The 22,001-nt window shown below is 34.4% G+C and overlaps 2 protein-coding genes, 1 non-coding gene and 1 pseudogene across 3 annotated transcripts; 1 reads left to right on the top strand and 3 right to left on the bottom strand.

Annotated features, from left to right (window-relative positions):
* Positions 1 to 311: 311 nt before the first annotated feature.
* LOC112508584 lies at positions 312 to 5,884 on the bottom strand (annotated as a pseudogene).
* On the bottom strand, positions 5,516 to 5,587 carry TRNAD-GUC. The gene has a single exon. It is a non-coding gene; the product is annotated as a tRNA-Asp (tRNA).
* A 3,101-nt stretch (positions 5,885 to 8,985) lies between the features above and the next one.
* LOC112510102 (uncharacterized protein At2g38710-like) lies at positions 8,986 to 14,760 on the top strand. The gene is made up of 5 exons (XM_025115399.1): positions 8,986 to 9,403; positions 11,582 to 11,701; positions 12,050 to 12,164; positions 12,955 to 13,048; positions 14,318 to 14,760. The coding sequence occupies exons 1-5, from the start codon at positions 9,300 to 9,302 to the stop codon at positions 14,515 to 14,517; spliced, it is 633 nt and encodes a 210-aa protein (XP_024971167.1). The 5' UTR covers positions 8,986 to 9,299; the 3' UTR covers positions 14,518 to 14,760.
* Positions 14,761 to 16,087: 1,327 nt separating this feature from the next.
* LOC112510425 (multiple myeloma tumor-associated protein 2 homolog) lies at positions 16,088 to 21,247 on the bottom strand. Its single transcript, XM_025115834.1, has 4 exons — positions 21,100 to 21,247; positions 19,569 to 19,658; positions 17,853 to 18,120; positions 16,088 to 16,539 (listed from the first exon to the last, which is right to left on the bottom strand). Exons 1-4 carry the CDS (start codon positions 21,140 to 21,142, stop codon positions 16,254 to 16,256), a joined length of 687 nt encoding a protein of 228 aa, XP_024971602.1. The 5' UTR covers positions 21,143 to 21,247; the 3' UTR covers positions 16,088 to 16,253.
* Positions 21,248 to 22,001: the final 754 nt, after the last annotated feature.

Consider the following 22,001-nt stretch of genomic DNA (forward strand, 5'->3'; position numbering starts at 1 on the left):
TTGGGTTATGTACGAAAAAGATTCATAAGTATCATTACTGGTGTACGGTTGGTTAGAAGGAAAATGGGTGCTTAAATTTAGAGTCTTTTATGTTATTATATAGATATAGATATAGATAGATAGATAGATAGACAAGATATGTGTGTGGTGTTGTTGTTGTTGTTGTTTAGGGTATGTTTCTGAAGGTTATTGTCAATTCTTGATGAAATAAATTGTGGGTGTTTACTGTTTATGTTTAAATGTAATGAAATCAGCTAATGATATGCATCTAATCTTGGATTATGCATAAAAAAAATTCCTAATCATCATTACTTTTTAAATTTTCTACTTATAACTACTTTTACTTGTTTTCATTACAGTAGAATATGGCATATCAAGATTCGAGATTCAAGAACCCTAGTTGCAGAGATGGAATATCATGTGCAGAAGTCGGATCGTGGGGTTTTAAAGATCTATATTCTTGATTCTTGTCGTTAGAGAAGTTGATTAAGGTAATTAAACCCGAAAACTAGCATAAATCTAGGTGGGCGATAAAGTTTCACTATATTTATGATGTTCTAAAACATATATTTTGTTTGCGGCATAAATTATTTCTTTTTCTACCAGAATACCATGAACAAGAAACAAGATTCACCACTGCATAGAAATCACCAGATAGATTCGGTTTTGGAGATCATTTTTTGTATTGATAATGGTTTTTTATATTCATGTAGAAGGAACCTGAAAAACATGATGTTTAACTTGTACAAAAAAGCTAGAAAATAACTGAACTAACCTTTTCAGAAGGAAAAAATCAGCATTTGAAACATGGACAAGCTATTTTAGCCACACGATAATGATGAAAGTAAGGCTCCTCAGATCATAAGCTTCATCCAAAGATTTTGCAGCCACATTTTTCTTCGCAGCTGCCTTCAAGCGGAGAACACCATGAACTTCTAGAAATTTCTTATAACGGGATTTTATACTTTCTTTTTTAGGAAGAGAACGTAAGACGTACCTGAAACTGAAGGTTATCTGTCTTGCCGACTAGCAACTCGATCTTCTCTCCACGATCCAATACCTGTATCAGATAAAAAACCAAACCCCGCTTGACAACATCCAAAATGTTTCATAGTTCGAATAATCAACCAAAATGTGGTTGATATGGGGATTTATTGGTTACGCCGTTACAGTACCACAAGTGCCTTCTATATACCAATTTGGGTTGTTTGTATGCAGACAGGACATCATAGAACTGGACCGGCGAAAGTGAGGTAGGCAGGTGAAAAAACTGTCGAAGGTTTTAGGGTTTTAATTTGACATAGGTAGTTTAGTAATTTATCAATTTTGTCCCATCCTCCAGATTTTCGTTCCACCTATTTTGTTTTTGGTGGGACATAAAAAACGTATTTTTGTCCTACTGCAGTCTATTGTGCCAAATGGGAAAAATAGTTTTTGCATCGTCCTATCCTGCGTACCAAACACCCTTATAGAACAGATAAGTAAGAACGTCTTGTTACAGATTTCATTAAGTTGTAAAAAATATTGTTTTCATTGAAGGTTTCAATTAAAAAATCTAATGGAGCCTAGTAAATATGGACATAGAAGATCTCCAAAAGGAAACTTATTTGCAAGACTCTAACAGCAGTTTACTTGAGATCCAAATCAGTGATTGCAAAGAATACAGTGATGGGTGTCAATGGAAGAGGGGAAAAGAAGGAAGGTTATCCAACATTGAACCATTTAAGGCAAAGTTGTTTGTTAAACTAGCATTTAATGATGGAAACTTACTACCAGAGTGAGCAGGAAGCTATTTCCATAAACCAATCATTCGGAAAACTTGCTATAACTTGTAATACCACCGATAATCAAGCTACTACATGATAGATGATCTTCCAAAGGGATATCAAGACTACTACTATTCACAAGTATTCACATCTTCTGATCCTCGACTTAAGTAATACAAAATTCTTAAGAAAAGATTCAAGAATCTTCTGATCCTCACCATTTTCCAAAACCAAAAGTAGCAATTTCAAGAATCTATAAGTAATACGCAAGGTAGCAAACACATATAAGTTTATAGCCATTTAGCTAATGAAGAAATGGTTGGCACATCTTGCGAATCTCCTATTGAGACACTTTGGGGAGACCATATAGCAGATATTCTATCAAAATATCCTTTAAATAACAAAAATAGCCTATAATATGTGCATGTTGTATGTGGTGGATAAAGACAAGGGAATGATAAAATCAACCGGGTTCGAATCCTACCATCTACATACGTGCTTGTGGCCACTAGGAGATTTACCTCAGGGTGTGGGCGAAGCCTACAGTCGTGGTTTGCCATGGATTAGTCTGGCAAAGCTTGGGATCACCAAGTTCCAAAAAATATGTGCAAGTTCCATGTATATGCTCCAACTTAAGATGAGTCTTAGAGATAGATATACATAAATATGTTTCGTAAAGCTAAGAGCAAATCTAAGTTATAGAAGTTTATTTTCATGTATTAAAACAACATGCCACTCATTGCCAAACGCATAAAAAAACCCAATCTTCTTTTTTAGGTTCATTCTGTGTGAAGCTAGACTGTTTGGAAACTTCTGAAACCATGTAGGTTTAGAACTTTCTTGTGCATTTTATCATTATAATTTCATACTCACATATATATTACCACATTAGGATACACATTTGTCTTGTTTTCTTCCTCCACCTTATTAACAAATTCTGAGCAGATCATATATGTACATATATAGGTTGAGCTCCGGTAAGAATAACCCCTTTTTATAAGTATGATGTGAAGGTACCTTTATATCGTGGTGAAGGCTGATCTTAGCGAGACTTGTGAAGATGCTTATATTGTATGAAAGTTCTAACCTTCACACAATATAATGTAACCTTCCAACACAAAGTTAAAGTTCTCACATAATCCTAACTCTCTATCTATCTCTCTACCCATCCATCCATCTAGCCATATATATATATATATATGCAGAAGCTAATGCAGGCAATACTATAGATAGAAGTTGAGGAAACAATGTCCATGCCAACCTCAAAGTGCTTGCTAGTGTTGCTTTGTTGATAGCCTTCCTCATCAACCGTTCATGCATACATCTCTTTATGGCAGGTTATGCATGATATTACTTGCTCATCATCAACTCCCCTCTTTTTTCTAAACTTTTTTCCTTTCCTCTGGTTATTTTTACCATTTGAGAAAGATAAGCATGTCTCTAGAAGTCATTGATACTAGCCGCTATAATAAGTTATGATAATAATAATAATCCAAACAAACTATTTTGTATAAATTATTATTTTCCGTGCATAGATATGCAAGAAAGCTATTAAATCAACATCATCATGAACTTCACATGTATATATGCATTTATAGTCACTTACAGCTTGTAAATAAGAAGAGGAAATTTGTTACCTTCTCGATGTTGTCCATCATAATCCCTTTGACCTCAGTTATCCAAGCCTTTAGTTTAGACCGCTTAACTCATTTCGTCTGGATGGTTTAAACAATTATCCATGTGTTCCTTTATCCTGGGCCTATTAACCGCATAAAATAAGAGCATAAATGGACCACATTGGACACAGGAAAGTTCAAATGAGAACCATAAATATTGTGAGAACCTGCAAACCAACCATCTCATGTATTATTCACGATGAATAACCCCAAATATTCATGAATTATCTGCATTTTCAATATTCATAATATCATCCATTTTCATCATGAATATCATGCATTTTCATTATGAATCATTTTCTTGATGAATATCTATCACGACATTCATCATGAATAGTTGGTTCTTAAAATATTTACAGTTCTCATTTGATCGTCCGCTATAGGAAAGACATTAGTTTTAAGAAAAATATACTCAACAAAATTCCCCAAAAAGAATGAAGTCAACACACCCAAACTCTCTGTCAAGATTATATGCAATACTAAACCGATCTTCAAATAAATCTTCACCATTATCATCTGCACACTCCTCCCAGCCGATTCATCCACAACAAGAAGAAAAACTGCAATGAATGGATAACAAAATCACATTTAGATAGCATAAAAAATACAAGAAGATTTTATGCCTATTGTGGATTTATCTGTAGTACATAAATCATGTAAATGTAGGATACGATTCTTGTAACCCTATCCTTGTATACTGTACATTGTGAATTATATTGAAAACTCAGAAAGGAGTGACTTTGAGATCCTCAATATTCTATCATGGTATCAGAGTCAAGATCTACCACTCTAGGGACTCAATACTGTGGGCAATTTATACTCATCTAGCCCCCTCTCAATCGTCTCGCCCCTCTCAACACTCTGGGACAATCATAGCCAATTTAGCATCCATTGAAGAGGGTGCGTTTAGCTTAATGAGCTTGTGAGACTCACGACTTATTCAGTCAGCTATACATGACTATTTGGTAGTGGCTTAATAAAGTAGAAAGTGGCTTATTCAATAAACTTCTAGGCAGGGACGGACACAAGAATTTTTCCATATGGTGGCACCATATAAAATGATTGCACCTTCTAAAACCTTACGACTGCACCTTTCATGAGGCTAAATTTTTTACCTTACGACGCAGGGATTTACGCCCTTAATTGGGTCCGTCCCTGCTGCTTCTAGGAGGGAGCTTTATGCAAAAAACAAGTTTTTTTCCAGACCTACTTCTCCAATTTGAAAAACAGGCTCATTCAATCTATGAAAAAACCCTTTCAAACAAAAACCTTTCCAATCTATACACATAGATTAATCCATACAAATAAATAACTATCTTTATCCATACATGACTGAATGGAGAACCAACCAAACAGCCCCAGACTCACACATCAGCTAGGCTTGGACAACTTCTCCTTGTATATGTTGAAATCTCACTTCTCTCCATAAGGGCTCTTTCGATGATTAATCCAACGGGATTCACATATTCTCACACATTTCTTATTAATGGTAACTTGATCATATAACTTCTTCACAAAATTAATGAAGTAAAACAATCAAGAAGCGTGCATTTACCAAATCGAATATCAAGTAAGAAGGTGAAGGTGTATTCATCACAGGAGTAGAAACAGTTCCTTTTGCAACAAAGCTATAACTCAAGTCTTTCTGATTCATCTCCAGATTTCTTCACACAAAATCAATCATTTCCCACAAAAAATTTGATCCCGAAGAACTTCAAAACCTAAAAAAGTGTCAGTTCCTAGATCAAATTCACGCCAGAAACAAAACAAAAAAACAAACCACGACTTAACAGTACAGATTCTAATTAAAAACAAACTGAAACCAACCTCAAACAAATGAAAAAGGTAGATAACGGTGTTAATCGGTGAATTCGAACAATAATAAGTAAAAATTAATCTCAAATTGAAGTAATCAGAGGACGTAATCAAAGAAAAAACGTAAAAATTGAACGTAAATGCAAGAAAAATGCTAAAAAAAGAAGTGGAAAGGGAGAGAAATCGACCTGAAAACTGCAATGGCGATGGAATTGGTAGAAAAAGATTGAAAATTTGGGGCTTAAAAAAAGAAAACAACGCCGTTGCCGGGGATCGAACCCGGGTCACCCGCGTGACAGGCGGGAATACTTACCACTATACTACAACGACTGCTTCGATTTAAACTTTACACAGAATATTTATATTTAATATATTTTAATTTTAAATATATTTTTAATAAAAAAAATATAATTTAATTTATGTTTTTTTCAAAATTTATTGGATTAAATGGAAAATATTTTGTCGAGTATTTTAATTTTGGAAACAAGTATTTTTTTTTTTTTTTTTAAATTGTATTTTGAAGACTTATGAGTAGGGGTATTCATCCAAACCGTTTTACCTGGGAATCTTTGTCCCCGTTCGGGTCGAGTGAGTCGGGTTTCCCACCGTATCGAGGCAAATCACCATCCCTATCTTAAAAGTGCTCATGGTAATTATTGATCTACTAGATATAGCGGGTAAATATTAAAACAGGTACATTTTGGCTCCCGTTTCATATGACACATTGAAATACCCTCCAAGCGGTGTCCAACCTACTTTTCCAACAGGCCTTTTAAATCTTTTTTATTTTCACCATTTGTACGATATTGCCCCAATAAAGTTTATTAGGTCAGTGACTAGTATAGAACATCGTTTTATATACATCGGTGAAAACGTGAATTAATTATGTTTCTAGTTAACTGAGTAGTGTTAATGAGTTCAAATGTATCTGATTTACCTTGTTTTCAATAAGATAACCACCGCCGTAATATCTATAGCGACTTAAGGTTGTTGGTTCGTTTTCTGTTAAGACATGTGTGGATAAAGTTGTCTGTATGTTAACAAATAAGTTGTTGTTCGATTACTGTGTTGAATAAACAATCTGAATGTCATAAATGACCGTTTTATCTCCGGTTTTTTGTTTTTATTTGAATAAAACTAAATAACTTACAAAAAAATATCAATTTAAACGTGGTTTAAATAAAAACAACTTGATTTAACATTATTATATGAATTCAATGTTATAATCTAAACAAAAAACCTGCTCCATTTTCATTGATTTTAAATCTGCTCCAGAAAATTGTTTTTTTCAACATAGTTCCAATCTAAACAGAAAACTTGGTCCATTTTCATTGATCTTGAACCTGCTCTATAAAATCGTTTTTTTTTCCAGTATGGTTTTAAACCTAATCAAAAAACCTGTTCCGTTTTCATGGATCTTAAACTTGCTCCAGAAAATCGTTTTTAACATATCCCAGAAAAATCGACATTTTAACACGACATATCTGCTGGAGGCATACAGATCCCAGAAAATCGACAGAGAGAAATCGATGGAGATAATTGCCATTTTAGTGGTTAGTTTATAAGCCTTATGATGTCTCGGCGTTTCAAGACGACGTAGCTAATCGTTGAAATAAGAAACATACAGATTCAAGAAAAATCGACGGATAGAAATCGAGTTATACAATATAAATCAACATTTCAAGACGACATACCTGGTGAAGACACAAAATCGATGGAGGCTGTGTTGTGGGAGGAGCGGCTATGGAGTGTTGAGGGAGGAACGACTCTTTTTAGCAGAGTAGCAAAGTTTCTTTTATTTAACACTATAAGGGTACTCGCGCAATGCAGCGAGATACATCTCGATTTTAATGTTTTATTTTATTCTGTCTCTGTATGTTATAATGCGATTTTAAGTGGTACCAAAAAAACAACAATGTTTTTATTTTTTTGAATAAAATATAAATTTGAAGGTATTATAAAATTTTAAAAATAAAGATATCGATTTTTATATCAAATTAAATATTTAAAAGTTTTTGTTTTTTTTGTAATTTCTTTAATTCTATTTTTTATTATAATTTAATTTAGATTTAACAATGAAGTCATTTAGTTTTAGTTTAATAATATAATTCTTTTATAAAGATAATATTTAGTATTTTGAATTCAATGATTATCCTAAATATATTTTAGATTTTTTATATTTAAAATGAGATACTTATCCATAATTTGATTAAGTTTATCTGTAGTTAGTTACACAAATTCAAACATTAAACTTTAATAAGTTGTATATACGAACAATTTACTTGTAATCTTGAATTTTAAGTAATATCATCAATAAACAATATTTAATGCATAAAAAAACATAAAAATGGTTTTTTTTATAGTTTTTATCAAACGCTTTATAATATAATATAGATTTAATAACAAAGTAATTTATTTTTGGTTTAATAATATATTTTTTATAAAGATAATAATTAAACATTCTGTAGAACTCAATGTTTATCATAATTATATTTTAGATTTTCTAAATTTAAGATAGATGTTTATCTTGTATTTAATTATGTTTATCTGCAGTTAGTTACACGAATTTAAAATTTGAACTTTAATAAGTTGTACTTACGCAAAATTACTTGTAATCTTGAATTTTAAGTAATATGCATCAATAAACAGTACTTCATGCATAAAAAATAATTTTTAAGAGTTTCTGTCAAATGATTTATAATAAAGTATAGATTAGTAGTTGTGAGAGGGGCAATTGAGGAAATTTAATTGTTGAATTCAAATGACACAAGTTTGGTAGCTAAGCGATTTAGCCATGGCATGGCCGAATAAACCCATACCGAACAATCCCTTAGATTATAATGATGAAGTATTTTTTTAGATAAATACAGCTTATACATCCCATTAAGACACATCCGAATAATCCCTTAGATTATAACGGCGAAGTATTTTTGTAGATAAATATAATAATTAAATATCTTGTTATATTAATTTTATGATTATCCTGTAATTTAAACGTATTTATCAATTAAGTTATTAGTTTATTTTATAAAGTTTAAAGGGATTTAAAAAATTGTACATACGCAGTAACTGCTTGTAAACTTGAAATTTTAAGTGTTATGTATTATTCCTTCTGTCCCAAAATAAATGTCCACCATGAAAAATACATATAATTTCAAAAATATCTAATTATTACACTTTTTAGACAAAAAAAAAAAAAACAGTTTCAAGGGTGTTTGGGATTGCTTATTTAAAACAACTTATGTTTTTTTTTTTGTAAAAGTGCTTATCAACTTATATGGTGACAAATTGGAGTTTATAACTCCGGATGAACTGATAAAATAGATGAGATACCTTTTTCTTTTCTCATCCAAACACTAAAAACCTTTTATTACCGATACCACACTGAAATAAGTTAATAAATTAGAAGTAAGTAACTCATTAAAAACTCCTTATTACCAATGCCAAACCGGTACAAACGTTTTCTTTTTTTTTTCTCCATCCAAACACTAAGAACTTCTTATTACCGGTACCACACCAAAATAAATTAATAAATACTTTAAATAAGCAATCCCAAAACACCCTATAATCAATAATACAATATGCGAATTTGGAATACCAGATATGTGTGGAAATGTCATGAGACTTCTGAGGGACTTAAATGCAATTCCCTCAAAGAATAAGCCCTCTTATTGCAATTACCAAAATCTATCGACCTACTTCATACAAGAACAAGGGTCCATATCCCCAATGATTCCCAGCTTTTCAAAAGAAAAAGAGATTGAAGATTTTTAGGTTTGTTCTTCCTCCTCAATCGGTGTTGTTTCGGTGCTTTCTGGGAATCTAATCGAAGAGATTTCGAACAACACCCCTTTTGAGATTTCTGGTTTTTACGAACGAAACCCCTCTTTCAAGAATTCTTTGAATCGATTATATAATAATATATACTCTCAATTCCGATTGAATTTTTGTATAATCGGAATTTGTGTGATTTTATCGTATAAAACCCTGAAATCCCTCTTTGTATTATCGAGGATTTATAAGATAAAAATCAGAAAAAAGAATGGTGTCGGCAAATAGGGAGATGGTTGTGTATTGCTTCGATACACTCGTGGCTCATTACAATGGCGAACAAGTTCCTCCTCCTGCTTTCGATGAGGGTCAACAGTAATACTCTCTCTCTCTCTCTCTCTCTCTATATATATATATATATATATGTATGTATGTATGTATATGTACACACCAAGACACATATAAAGGTTTGATCTTTGTGGGTATTGTGACTTGTTAAAGTATTTTGATTATTTATGCACTAAAGTTCATTTGATAGATTATAATTGCACATTTAATGAAGGTCTTGATACATGCACACACACACACACATATATATATATATATATAGAGAGAGAGAGAGAGAGAGAGAGAGAGAGCCAAAAAAATGAAAAACCTCATAACACACCGGTAACCATCGGACGGTATATGCATACAAGTAATTGAAGTTCTTTTGTGGTTTTTATGCATGTGTGCATGATGTACATGTGTATACATGACAAATTGCTTACAAATTACTTGTATGAACGGTGCATATGCATGGTTACCAGGTGTTTTTTTTCCCTGGATACCTGTGAGACCACCTAATAACACTAAACCTTCACAGCAAAATAAACTTTGAAGGTTCGGAGTTTTTTTACCTTTAGATGATTTTGCCGTGAAGTTTCAAATGTTATTTTGTGGTGTCACGAAAATAGGTTGGTCTCACGTGAGCCCAACCCTATGTATGTATATATACACACAGAGACACATAAAGGTTTGATCTTTGTGGGTATTGTGACTTTTTAAAGTATTTGATTGTTTATGGACTAAAGTTCATAAGATGGATGATAATTGTAGATTTAATGAAGGTTTTGTTAGATGCATTTGCATAGTTATGATTGAAATTGGGCATATTTTTTTAGTGCATTGCATCTTTATGGACATTCCCTTTTGAAATTGGAGACTAATTTGAGTTTTGGAAGTTGGTTTTCTGAAGTTTTTGAATCTAAAATCAATACTAATTCATTTGATTTGGTGGAATGCAGTTATTGATGTTTTAAACCATCTAAAAGTTATAATGTTCTTCGTTTTCACAAGTTGGATGAGTTCATGTGACTTTTATCTTTGTAGTTTAAAAAATTGACTTCTAAATGCAATATATATATATATATATATATGTGTGTGTGTGTGTGTATAGGCGAAGGATCGTGTGAGAAGGAGAGTTAAGGTAAGAAGTGTAAAAAGGGATATGGACCCTTGATCACCTTTAATCTCTAACCTACCTATGAACCGCGCTTGATACAGGATTGACTCGGTGCATCTCATCATGGTGCATCCAAGGGCGGAGATCCCTTCTTGCGCTTCTCACCTTATTTCTGCTTCTCACTGGAACCCAACCCTATGTATGTATATGTATGTAGGGTTGGTTCCGGTGAGAATGGAAGCTATGGTGAGAAGGGTAAGGAGGGATCTCCACCCTTGGATCAATCCTAATTGAAGAGAACCACTAGATCAACACTAATGAGATACATGGGTTGTTTTGGGATTAAAAGTGATCAAGGGTCCAAATCCCTTGTTACACTTCTTGCCTTTTAACTCATATTCTCACACAATCCTTTATCTATGTATATATGTGTATAGGCAAAGGATCTGGACCCTTGATCCCCTTTAATCTCAAACCTACCCATGAATCACGCTTGATACGGGGATTGATTCGGTGCATCTCATCCTAATGTGCATCCAAGGGTGGAGATTCTTTCTTATGCTTCTTACCTTAATTCTCCTTCTCACCGGAAACCAAATCTATGTGTGTTTGTGTATATATATTTATGTGTGTATGTATATATAGGGGGATGAAATCAAATAAAAACCGTGTAAAAGTTAGAAACCGTCATGTGTGGTCTTTTTCTTGAACAAATCTTTGATTTTTGTCAAAATGCAGAAAGAAAAGGAAAAACCGCACTTTGTAAGAATGAACGATTTTGCATCAATTGTGGAAAGTATAAATGCAAGAATGAACGATTTTGAAGCCAGTTTCTTGACGAGTATGATGTGCTGCTTGTATTTTTACAAGAATCGTCGTTTGTTTGAAACAAAAACCAAGTAGTTTGGTTCAAAAAATTAAATCATATTTTTGATCTAATCAACCAATTAACTTAATTGAATTAAGTATGTTCTCTCTCGTGAATTGGCTTCATGAAATTGTATATATATATATATATATATATGTGTGTGTGTGTGTGTGTGTACTTGTCATTTTTGTTTTATAAACTCTACGAAACCCTTTACATTCAATCTGCTTTTTTGTTTCAGCCCCTTATTTGTCACTTGGAAGAAAGTCGTGAATGGTTATGAACCACGTTTACGTGGATGCATAGGGACTCTTGCGGCTCGCGGCATAGTAAATGGTTTCAAAGATTACGCTTTAACCAGGTTGGTACTCGCTCTATGCACTAAAAATAGGTCGGCAAAATCTCTTTTTAACGTTTGTTTATTGTATTCATTTTCAAAGTGACGAGTTGATGCATATAAATGTCTTTGACCTCCTGGGAGGCTGGGCTCTATCAGTAACCCGAATACTGCAAGGCCAAAGGCCCTTTGGTCATTGCCATCGTTGGTGTCACTAATAAAAATTTGCGTTTTTATCAATCATTGCAAGATATTTGCAAGATTTTTTTTCTTCGAATTTTGTTGTATTAAGGGTATTTTGGGTATTTGATCATGAGCGAAAGACCATTCAAGCTCGTGAAGCAACCGTTGATATATTGTTTTGTTTTGCAGTGCTTTGAGGGATCATCGATTCCCTCCGATACAGGCTAAAGAGTTGCCGTTCTTGCAATGTACAGTTTCGATTCTTACTAATTACGAAAATGCTGCTAACCATCTCGATTGGGAGGTATGTTTCGTGTATATTAAAAGTAACTCCTTTAAATAAAACTGCAAATAAGATTTTTAAAAGAATTACAATTACAAATATAAGATCAGTGGGCTAATCTTGTCGAGTTGCTGAGCCAGAGCCCATATTGAGCTCAGGATCAGTTGGGATAGTCGTAGGAACTCATCCCATTTATGGGATCATCGAGCTACTGCGCCTGAGAGCCATATTGCGCTCAGGCTCAGTTGGGATAGTCATAGGAACTCATCCCATTTAAGCTCGTTGATCTACTGAGGTTCAGATGGGATAGTCTTAAGAACTCATCCCATTTAAGCTCGTCGAGTTACTGAGCCTGAGAGTCATATTGGGCTTAGGCTCAGTTGGGATAGTCGTAGGAACTCATCCCATTGAGCTCGTCGAGCTACTGAGCCTGAGAGCCATATTGCACTTAGGCTCAGTTGGGATAGTCATAGGAACTCATCCCATTTAAGCTCGTTGATCTACTGAGCCTGAGAATCGGGCTCAGGCTCAGGCTCAAATGGGATAGTCATAAGAACTCATCCCATTTAAGCTCGTCAGCTACTGAGCCCTAAGAGTCGTATTGGGCTCAGGCTCAGTTGGGATAGTTATAGGAACTCATCCCATTTAAGCTCGTCGAGTACTTAGCCAAAGAGCCCATATTGGGTTGGGCTTGGGATAGTCAAATGAACTCTTCCCATTTAAGCTCGTTTGAGCTACTGAACCCTAACGGGCTTGAATCAGCTCAGGCTTAGCTTGTATTTCTCTCTTCCAAATGCATAATATCTTGCAGGTCGGAAAGCATGGTATAATTATTGAGTTCACTGATCCCGACTATAATACAAAGCGAGGTGCAACATACCTACCTGATGTGGCTGCTCAAGAAGGTTTGATTTTTGTTTTAACATTAACTTCTGTGCGTTTGGTATGCGGGACGTGGAACAAAAATCAGAGAGACGTAACAAGATTGGTAAATTACTAAACTACCCATGTCAAATTACCTTCCACGGTTCTTTCACTTGCCTTTAGGGCCTCTTTGTTAGCAGCTTAACGAAACTCATAGCTTATTCGGCCAACTATACATGACTGTTTGGAAGTAGCTTGACAATATAGAAAGTAGCTTATTCAGTAAGATTCTAGGGGGAGCTTTATGCAGTAAGCCAAGTCTTTTACAAACTTGCCCCTCCCATTTAAAAAACACGCTCCTTCCATCTATGAAAAAGCCTTCCCAATCCATACAGACAATTTTATCCATACATGACCTATGCTGTCAAAATCGTGATATATCGCCGATATATCGGCGATATATCGGATATCGCTCGGAAAAAAAATATCGGAACTCATATATCGGACAAAATATCGGGAACGATATTATCGGCGATATTTTCCGATATTTAGCGATATTTGGCGATATTTTAAGGTAAAAATCGGGCCGATATACCGATTTTATAGTTCTTACAACATCGAGTCTTCGACTTCTTCTTCTTCTCACAACGTTTCTCTTTTCTCGGCCTCTCTTCTCGATCTCCTCTGCTTTTCTCTGTAATCGACACAACATAGCCAGCGTCTGATGGCAACGGGGCGGGGATGGAAGAAGGTCGATTGCTGGTCTGCTGCTCACTCTACCGGCCGTCGCTTACAAGGGTCAAGGGGGGAAGGAAGGCGATGGCGGTCGATGGTAAGTGGTAGGCGGTACGGTAGCTATCGCTTAGAAATACAAGTGCTCCAGGCCAGTCCAAATTTCAAAAAGCCCAAGCCCAAATGACTAATTAGACTATTAGACTAACAGTTTGCCCAAATGACTAATTTTATTATTTATTAGATGATGTAATATTTTAATTTTGAAACTATATTTCTAAACTCTAATTAATGCATATTATATATAATTCTAAGATATATTATGTTAACCGTTATTTTGGACCGATATATCAACGATATATCACCGATATAACCGATATATCGAATATCGGTCCTGACCGATATTTCGTATTATGACCGATATAACAGCATAGTACATGACTCAATGGAAAACCAACCAAACTGCCCTAACTCACTCTTCGCCGTCCGGTCCATGTACCAAACGCACCCGAGTCAATCCTCGTGTGTTGGATGGTTGATAACGTGTTTGATTTCGTCGACTACTTTTGTTTTTTCAGGTTGGACAACGATTGAGGCAATCGACTCTCTGATGAGAAAAGCCGGCTACAACGGCACCATTACCGACTCCGTGAGGAGCCGTATTCGGCTGACTCGTTATCAAAGCACGTTGTTCACCATGCACTACACCGACTACGTTAACTATGTGAAAACGACGAGGGGCACCGCCCCGTCTGTCGTCGGCCTCAAAGCTCATTAACCTATTTAACTCATTGGGTACCATTTAAGAAAAAAAACTTGTAAGGTTATTTGAAAGAAAAGGTGTCTCTATTTATGCACCCACCCATATCCATATCTGCTGTAGTTGCTGTGAAACTGTATCTAAATTGTTGGTCCATTTGAATTGGATGTTAAAAAACACCATCATCGTTCCACTCAAACCTTCAACACATTTGATGTTTGTAATATATATATGCAACATGATGCTGCACTTTTATGTCTACCTTTTTCTTTTGTTAACAATGGATATCTGGACCAGCTTGCGTGCACCTTAAATAGACCAAGGCCCTGGAGAACGGCCGGTAAAATCTCCAGTGGCCTTACAACAGGTGACTGTTGCGGACCCTTAAAAGACCCAAGTTTTATTGTCGGTTGAACAAACTCTACAAGGTTTTATTTATGTAATCTTTAGTTCTTGAAAAGGAGGTATTTTTTTCCCCGAAAAAGCCGAATTATTCAAAGTAGGGGTGTTTATGGGTTGGGTTGAAGACATTTGAACAATTCAATATAATGCTTGCGGTTTAAAAAATCTTAACCTAACTCAAACCAAAATGCAACCGTACCCGTTAGTCGAGTTGATACTTTGGTATATTAAAGTATTCTTCTGACCTTGAATATATTATTTCTCTACTTATAATTTTTTTTTCATGATCAACCATTTGGTACAACTTATCTGTACTTTTTATGATATCATATTCAATTAATTTTCTCAATTTACATATATATGTTCATAGTTACTGAACATATATACGAATGAATTGTATAGAGATGGAGAATAGATTAAAAATATGTATATATGAAAAGCGTACGTGACAGTGTAATTGTATAATATATATAGTGTAATTGTATAATGTTATATATATTAAGATAAACTCAACAATCATATTAAATCCAAAAAATAAAAGGATATCGGGTTCATCGAGTTGAGTTGAGTTTAAATAATAGTAACCCAATATTTACGGTTTAAAAATTTTATAACTCGATTAGACATCGGGTTGAGTTATTTTATGTTGGGTTGGGTTGAGCGGGTTGGTCGGGTTTTTGAGCACCCGTAATTCAAAGTGTCTTGGTTCTTATTGAATGTAACGATGAATTTTTGTTTCTGTTCGTTTTTTTATCGCTTATTGGTAAATTTTGAAATTATTGAGGATGCGGATGTCAAGTTGTCAAGTTATATTGTAATGGAGAATGCTAAATGCATCCCATTTTATGGCATGATCAGGTCAAATCGTACACTGGAAACGTAAAAAGTAAGGTTTGATGGTGACACGTGCAAGGAGGAAAACGGTGTATTGAGCCCACCCCTAATGTAACACGTCACCTTAAAATCAACTAATGTCACGTAGGTTTAAAACCCTAAAACTTTTCACAATTATTTCGCTCACCTATCCAGTGTCGTCTTGTTCGGTCTCGTCCGCCATGTGCTTGCGATACGAACTTAGAAAACATGCAATTTAAAGAAACCTACAAGGCAACTCGATAGCAAATGGGGCAACATGAATCTCGATAATCGAGATACCCGTTAGAATACGTGAAATCCGTCACATTACTTTTCAAAAGGGCTCTTATAGATAGAAGTAAGGTTCCAACATATATCGAGAAGAATAAATCCAAATTCAAATCCGCACGATTTGCACAATCCATTCCAGTTAAACCCGTCTTAGAACTTTCCCATAACATAGTCTGTCGATATATCGTACATTATAACATGAAATTTCAGTCGGAATTATGTCGTCGCTTGTCCTTGTCTTTTTTGTGTTTCCTTTTGTCGTCTGACTCGTGAGTGTGCCTTTTCTCTCTACGCTCGTGTTTCCTCTCTTCCCGTCTTTCGTGTTTTTCGTGTTTCTTCTCTTCTCGCCTCCTTTTCTTCCGCCTACTTTCATCTTCTGAATCTTCCTTGGCGTCTCTTGTAGACGGAGATGCAGGCACATTTGTAATTTTTGGCGCTTCCATCGTTACGGTGGGTTGTGCAGAACTCGACTCTTCCCAGGCTTTAGGTGCCCTGCGATATAAAATCATAACAACATGAAGCTTCAGGTTTTATCCTTTCGGTTTCAAATTATCATTGCGGAAAGAGAGGGAGGGGGGATTGAGTATCAATTAGGATGGTTTAATACACTGGACATGACAGAATAGAGATTATTATTCCACATTTGGCATGACTTTTATGTGGAACAAACAAGTACAGACATGTTCCACCCTCACACCATGAAAAAAGGTGGAACACGCCTATATTTTACCAATATACCCTCAAAGTAAAACCTAATTCTCTACTCAAATATCAAATACGCTTCCCTCTTAACATTTTATGCATTCTTTAAATTTTATTTATCATACTTTATGCTCTTTAAACTTTGACCTTATTGTTCTCAAAATATTTTTATACGGTTTCTATATTTGGTTAATTTAAGTAATTTATTAGATATTAATAATAATAAATAATATAGAAAAGGTATAAATAAAAACTATTTTTTACATAAACTTCATATTTTGGTGTCATTTTACTTGTCTTGACGAAAACATTCAAATGATATATTTTCTTACAAAATTATTACTTTTATTATAATTTAATAAATTACATAAATTAATCAAAATATAGAAATAATATAAGCAATTCATTAGGGTAAATTGGTCATTTTACCAGTCTTGTCTAACCAAACAATGTACAATTGTTATGTCCTGTCTTGTCATGATACCAAAAGCACCCATAGGCCTTCTAGATTTTAGCCTTCTATCCAATTTAAAACTTGCAAATTAGATTAACGGTACAGTTTAAAGAACGCCTTGCACTAGTAGGCATACGACGGACGAGACTTAACTGATGAGAGCGAGATAGACGGGTGAAAGAATTTTAGAAGGTTTAAATTGACATGGGTAGTTTAGTAATTTACCTCTTGTCCCATCTCCCTAATTTTTGTTCAATCTATTTTGGGCGGGACAGTAACTGCATTTTTGTCCCACTAAGGTCCAGTCTCAGTCTAAGGGTCTGTTTGTTAGCAGCTTAAATGAGCTTAATTAGACTCACAACTTATCTTGTCAGCTATACATGACCGTTTAGTAGTGGCTTAATAATACATAAAGTGGCTTATATGGGGAGCTTTGTGCAGAAAGCCAATTTTTTTTTCTGAACCTGCCCCTCCTAATTAAACTCCTCCATCTATGAAAAAACACTCTCAAATAAAAACATTCCCAATTTATACAGATAAATTACTCTACATAGACAACTTTAGCCATAGAAGGAGACAACAAGTTTTGTCAAAACTCGCGTACCAAATGCACCCTAAGAGTGAAATTCAGTTTGGTTTAGAATCTTACTTGGCAAAACCGAGACCCTGAACATGAGCCGCCTCAGCATGTCCTGCTCCCAAGTCTTCTGCCGTAGAGCCTCGTTTCACAAGTTCAGAAAATTCGTGTTTATCAAGTCTATTACCTTGCGGTTTTGCAGAACGCTTAGGAGCTAAACCGAGAGCCTCCCTCATAGCCTGCTCCTCTTCTTCCTTAATCCTTCGTATCTCTTCTTTAGCAGCCTCCATATCTGCCTCTTTAGATTTTTTATCTCTAGCATACCAGTGTAGATCCTTCCCTGTTAAATACGAAGCATATATTAACGGAAACCCCAAAAAGGTTAAAAGAGAGAACCCAAGGGAAGAAGCCGAGGATTGTGCAAGGAAACCCGTAATGCTTGTTGGATGTTAATCAATTTATTTTTATTACCTTATTACTGTTATTTAATCTTCTTAGGAGTACTAGAAATATCGAACCCACGAATGGGAATATGTTAGAGTACGACATATGGGAGCCCAGACAGCCCATGATCCAAACTAATCCAGTTAGCTTGACCAGCACCCACACCACAGGGTCAACCCAAGGCGGACCCACTATGGTGCATACGGTGGCACGGGTTACGCTTTGTTCCTCTGTCGTAGCGTAAATTTTTTTAAGATCGTCAAAGGTGCCACCGTATTATTTTGTTGGGGCAACCATATACTTCTTGAAACTACAATAGTAACACAAGTTTCTCTTGGCAAAGTTGGCTTGCATGGTATTTTCTCCCCTTCCAGGCGCGAGTTTGAATCCCATTTGCATCATTTTCATGGTTAATAGCTTTTAATTTCATGTTTATTATGTTTCTGGAAAAAAATTGGGATAAAAGACTCGAACACAAGACCTCACATACAAAAAGCAAAGAACTAACCAATAGAGCAATTACAATCTTCAAAAAATATCCAAATTGGAAAAAATACGTCTGACTCAGACCCAGTAACATAAATTACGTCGAACCACGTTGAATATACAGATTGGTTATCGACTGAAATGTAACATGGGTTGATAAATGAAATAAAGCCAACGCCATCATAAAGTATCACACTTTTCAATCAGCTAACTTAAGCAGGGTTGATTCCCTTCATGATCAAATTAAAGAATGTCCTTGATCTTTCAGTTCACGAAGTCATATCTATACTATATTATAAAGCATTTGACAAAAACTCTTAAAAATCATTTTTTATGCGTAAAGTACTATTTATTAATGCATATTACTTAAAAGTCAAGATCACAAGTAGATTGTGCGTAAATACAACTTATTAAAGCTCCATATCTGAATTCGTGTAACTAACTGCAGATAAACATAATCAAATACAAAATAAACATCTCACTTTAAATATAAAAAATCTAAACTATAATTATCTTAATTATTATATTTATAAAATGTTATATTATTAAACCAAAAATAAATTATTTCATCATTGAACTTAAATTAAATTATAAAAAAAAATTAAAGAATACATAAAAAATGAGAACTTTTAAATAGTTGATTTAATATTAACATTCATATTTTTTTTTCAAATTTTTATGATATCTTCAAATTTATATTTTATTCAAAAATAATCATTATTGTTTTCTTAAAAACACATAAAAGTATTATAACATCGACCAAGACAAAGAATAAAAGAGAACATTAAAATCGAGATGTATCTCGCTGCATTGTGCGAGTACCATTCTAGTATATTTATAAAGAATGAAGAGACTAACCTTTCTGCCATCTCCCAACAGGAGCCTTGAGACTGTGACCAATATAGTTTTCTCGATATTTATCAGCCTTCACATCATCCCAGCTAAACTCTGCACAGTAACATACATCATGTTCATATATGATTTACACGATTCTTTCTCTACTATGTTGTACTCCTTCAGTCTCACAAGAACTGCATCTATAACTCTATGTGAAATTAGTAGCAGTTGATTAAAAGCCAAAAGTCCAAAAAGCCATTGCATTTAAGTGAACATCACTATTCACGGACCTAAGTGGAGCTACATTCAAAAGTTAAATAACAACAAATGAACCATAATCAGACAGAAACAATGCCAATTATATATAGAACTTTTTTGGGGTAACTGTGGGTAGCTGGGCCAGCTTACGCGCACCGACTAATCCCCTCGATGACTACCAATGACCTGGAGTCATCATAGGTGAACCTCCATGACCAGGTGGGATTTAGCAGGGACTGAATTTGAACCCCGGGAAGATGAGATTTTCCACTACATCCCCCTGAGCTTTAACCAGTGCACGGTGCACCACAACCCAAGTGGTTAAATAGATTTTTCACTTGTTCAACAAAGCAACACATCATGGACCTAAATGCAGCTGCATTTAACTCTAATCTTGTTTCATGTCTAAATCGTACAGAGGGATGTTTTTCATTCCGTTCTTATTTCCTAATGAAGTGACGTGGCTATCACATGTGAAAAAACAACAAAATAATGCAGGTTGATCCTTCTGTTCTAGGTTACAGGCCTTGACCTTCATTGCAATGATGCACGTATGCAGTAAATCTTCTCCACATCATTGTGGCAACTGGCAGTGCTACTTATTGCTTAGATTCACATAATAACTGATGGTGTAATATAGTAAACCATGAAATGATAGATTAATTAATTACATTGATACATAAATTCTGATTTCAAGCAGAATGTGGGAAGAATTAAACTGAAGAAAGAACAAGTAAACTAGACCATATATAAAAGGAACAATTATATAACTGATTATAACTATAAAACAAGTCTTACCATCATTTTACAAAGGGGTAATGCAAGCCAATTATAAAAAAGAAAGAAAGAGAAATATTGAATCCTAAAGCTGTAGCACAATGATCCAATCAGATTTGTATCAGGCAACAGGCAAGCATAAAAACAAAAGGTGAGAATGAACCACAAACCTGATTGGTTTTGAACATCCTAATTAACTACAGTATTACTATTCCTAAATTCCATATTTCACACACTTCATATCTCAATTAACAATCTTATTTTCAGAATTCTTGAGATAAACGACTTTGCAATTACCCTTCTGTACAGTGTCCCATGCTTTCACAAAACGACCAAATTCTCAAACATAATCATCCCAAATATATCGTTCTAATACCAATTCGATTCAAAAAAGCATTCATCGTTTAATTACAGAAATTTTTTGCGTAGATACATACACAAACACAAGAATATACATCAAACTAAGGCAATTACTGATTTCAAAACCCTAAAAAGCAAAGATGTGGTTTGCACTTACGATCCCGACCGCCACGAACACCACCTCTGGACGGATGATACATAGTTTGTTATATATCTGTGTTTCTTGAGCTGTAATTATAAACTTCAAATTGGTGGAGACGAATCGAAGATCTTTGCAACTTCGCTCGTCTGAAATCGTTGGGGTTGATTTTTCGTATTTCACGGAGGAATGTTATTATTTATAGATAATTACAGAAATCATCCCTGAACTTTGTATGTTCTATTGAAAAGGTCCTTTAATAACTGTTTTTTTATAATTTCAGTCCCTATTTCCAATTGTTGGCTTCCTTCAAACCATTATCTTTTGAGAGTAAATTAAGGTAACGTTTGTTTTAAAGAGGTGTTGAAGTCTAAAGTTTTATTTCACTTCTAATTTATAAGAGGTGGTGTTGAGGTTTGAAATCTGAATCAATAATATTGTTAATTTTTATAAACTGATAAACGTCTGACTTTGTTTAAATTGTCTATTTTACTCATTAAAAATTATAGTGTTGAATTTATAGATAAATTTATACAATTTCACATATTTATTCATCATCGTTATGAAATTCACATCTAAATTATATAATTAACATTCATTTAAGCGAAAATATGTTATTAACGGTGTTTAACATATTTACATCCTATTAAAATACATTAATGGAGAGATGTGATAATTAATTTGGTAAAGATCGATTGAGAGAAATGATCGATTACGGTTAATCGATCGAGAAACGCCGTTATTGAGAATTTGAAGACCAATAAGAAGCAAATAAGATGTTGGTTTACCTCTTATCAGATCATTAAGAAAATATGACATAATTGCCTCTAAAAAATTAAAAAAACAAACAGTCTGATTAACGAATCATACATAAGGGACTGATAAGAGTTTTTTTTATGAAAGACAAACAAGGCTTAAGT

Source organism: Cynara cardunculus, assembly GCF_001531365.2.
Source record: "Cynara cardunculus var. scolymus isolate 2C chromosome LG 3, CcrdV1, whole genome shotgun sequence".
Taxonomy (NCBI): Eukaryota; Viridiplantae; Streptophyta; class Magnoliopsida; order Asterales; family Asteraceae; genus Cynara; species Cynara cardunculus.

Coding starts and splice junctions, on each gene's coding strand:
- LOC112510425 (XM_025115834.1), bottom strand. CDS start 21,142: ATGTATCATCCGTCCAGAGGTGGTGTTCGTGGCGGTCGGGATC. Junction 19,659..21,099: donor TGTTCGTGGCGGTCGGGATC/GTAAGTGCAAAC, acceptor GTTACTGTGCAG/AGTTTAGCTGGGATGATGTG. Junction 16,540..17,852: donor CAGGGTCTCGGTTTTGCCAA/GTAAGATTCTAA, acceptor TTTATATCGCAG/GGCACCTAAAGCCTGGGAAG.
- LOC112510102 (XM_025115399.1), top strand. CDS start 9,300: ATGGTGTCGGCAAATAGGGAGATGGTTGTGTATTGCTTCGATACACTC. Junction 9,404..11,581: donor GCTTTCGATGAGGGTCAACA/GTAATACTCTCT, acceptor TTTTTGTTTCAG/CCCCTTATTTGTCACTTGGA. Junction 13,049..14,317: donor TGATGTGGCTGCTCAAGAAG/GTTTGATTTTTG, acceptor TTGTTTTTTCAG/GTTGGACAACGATTGAGGCA.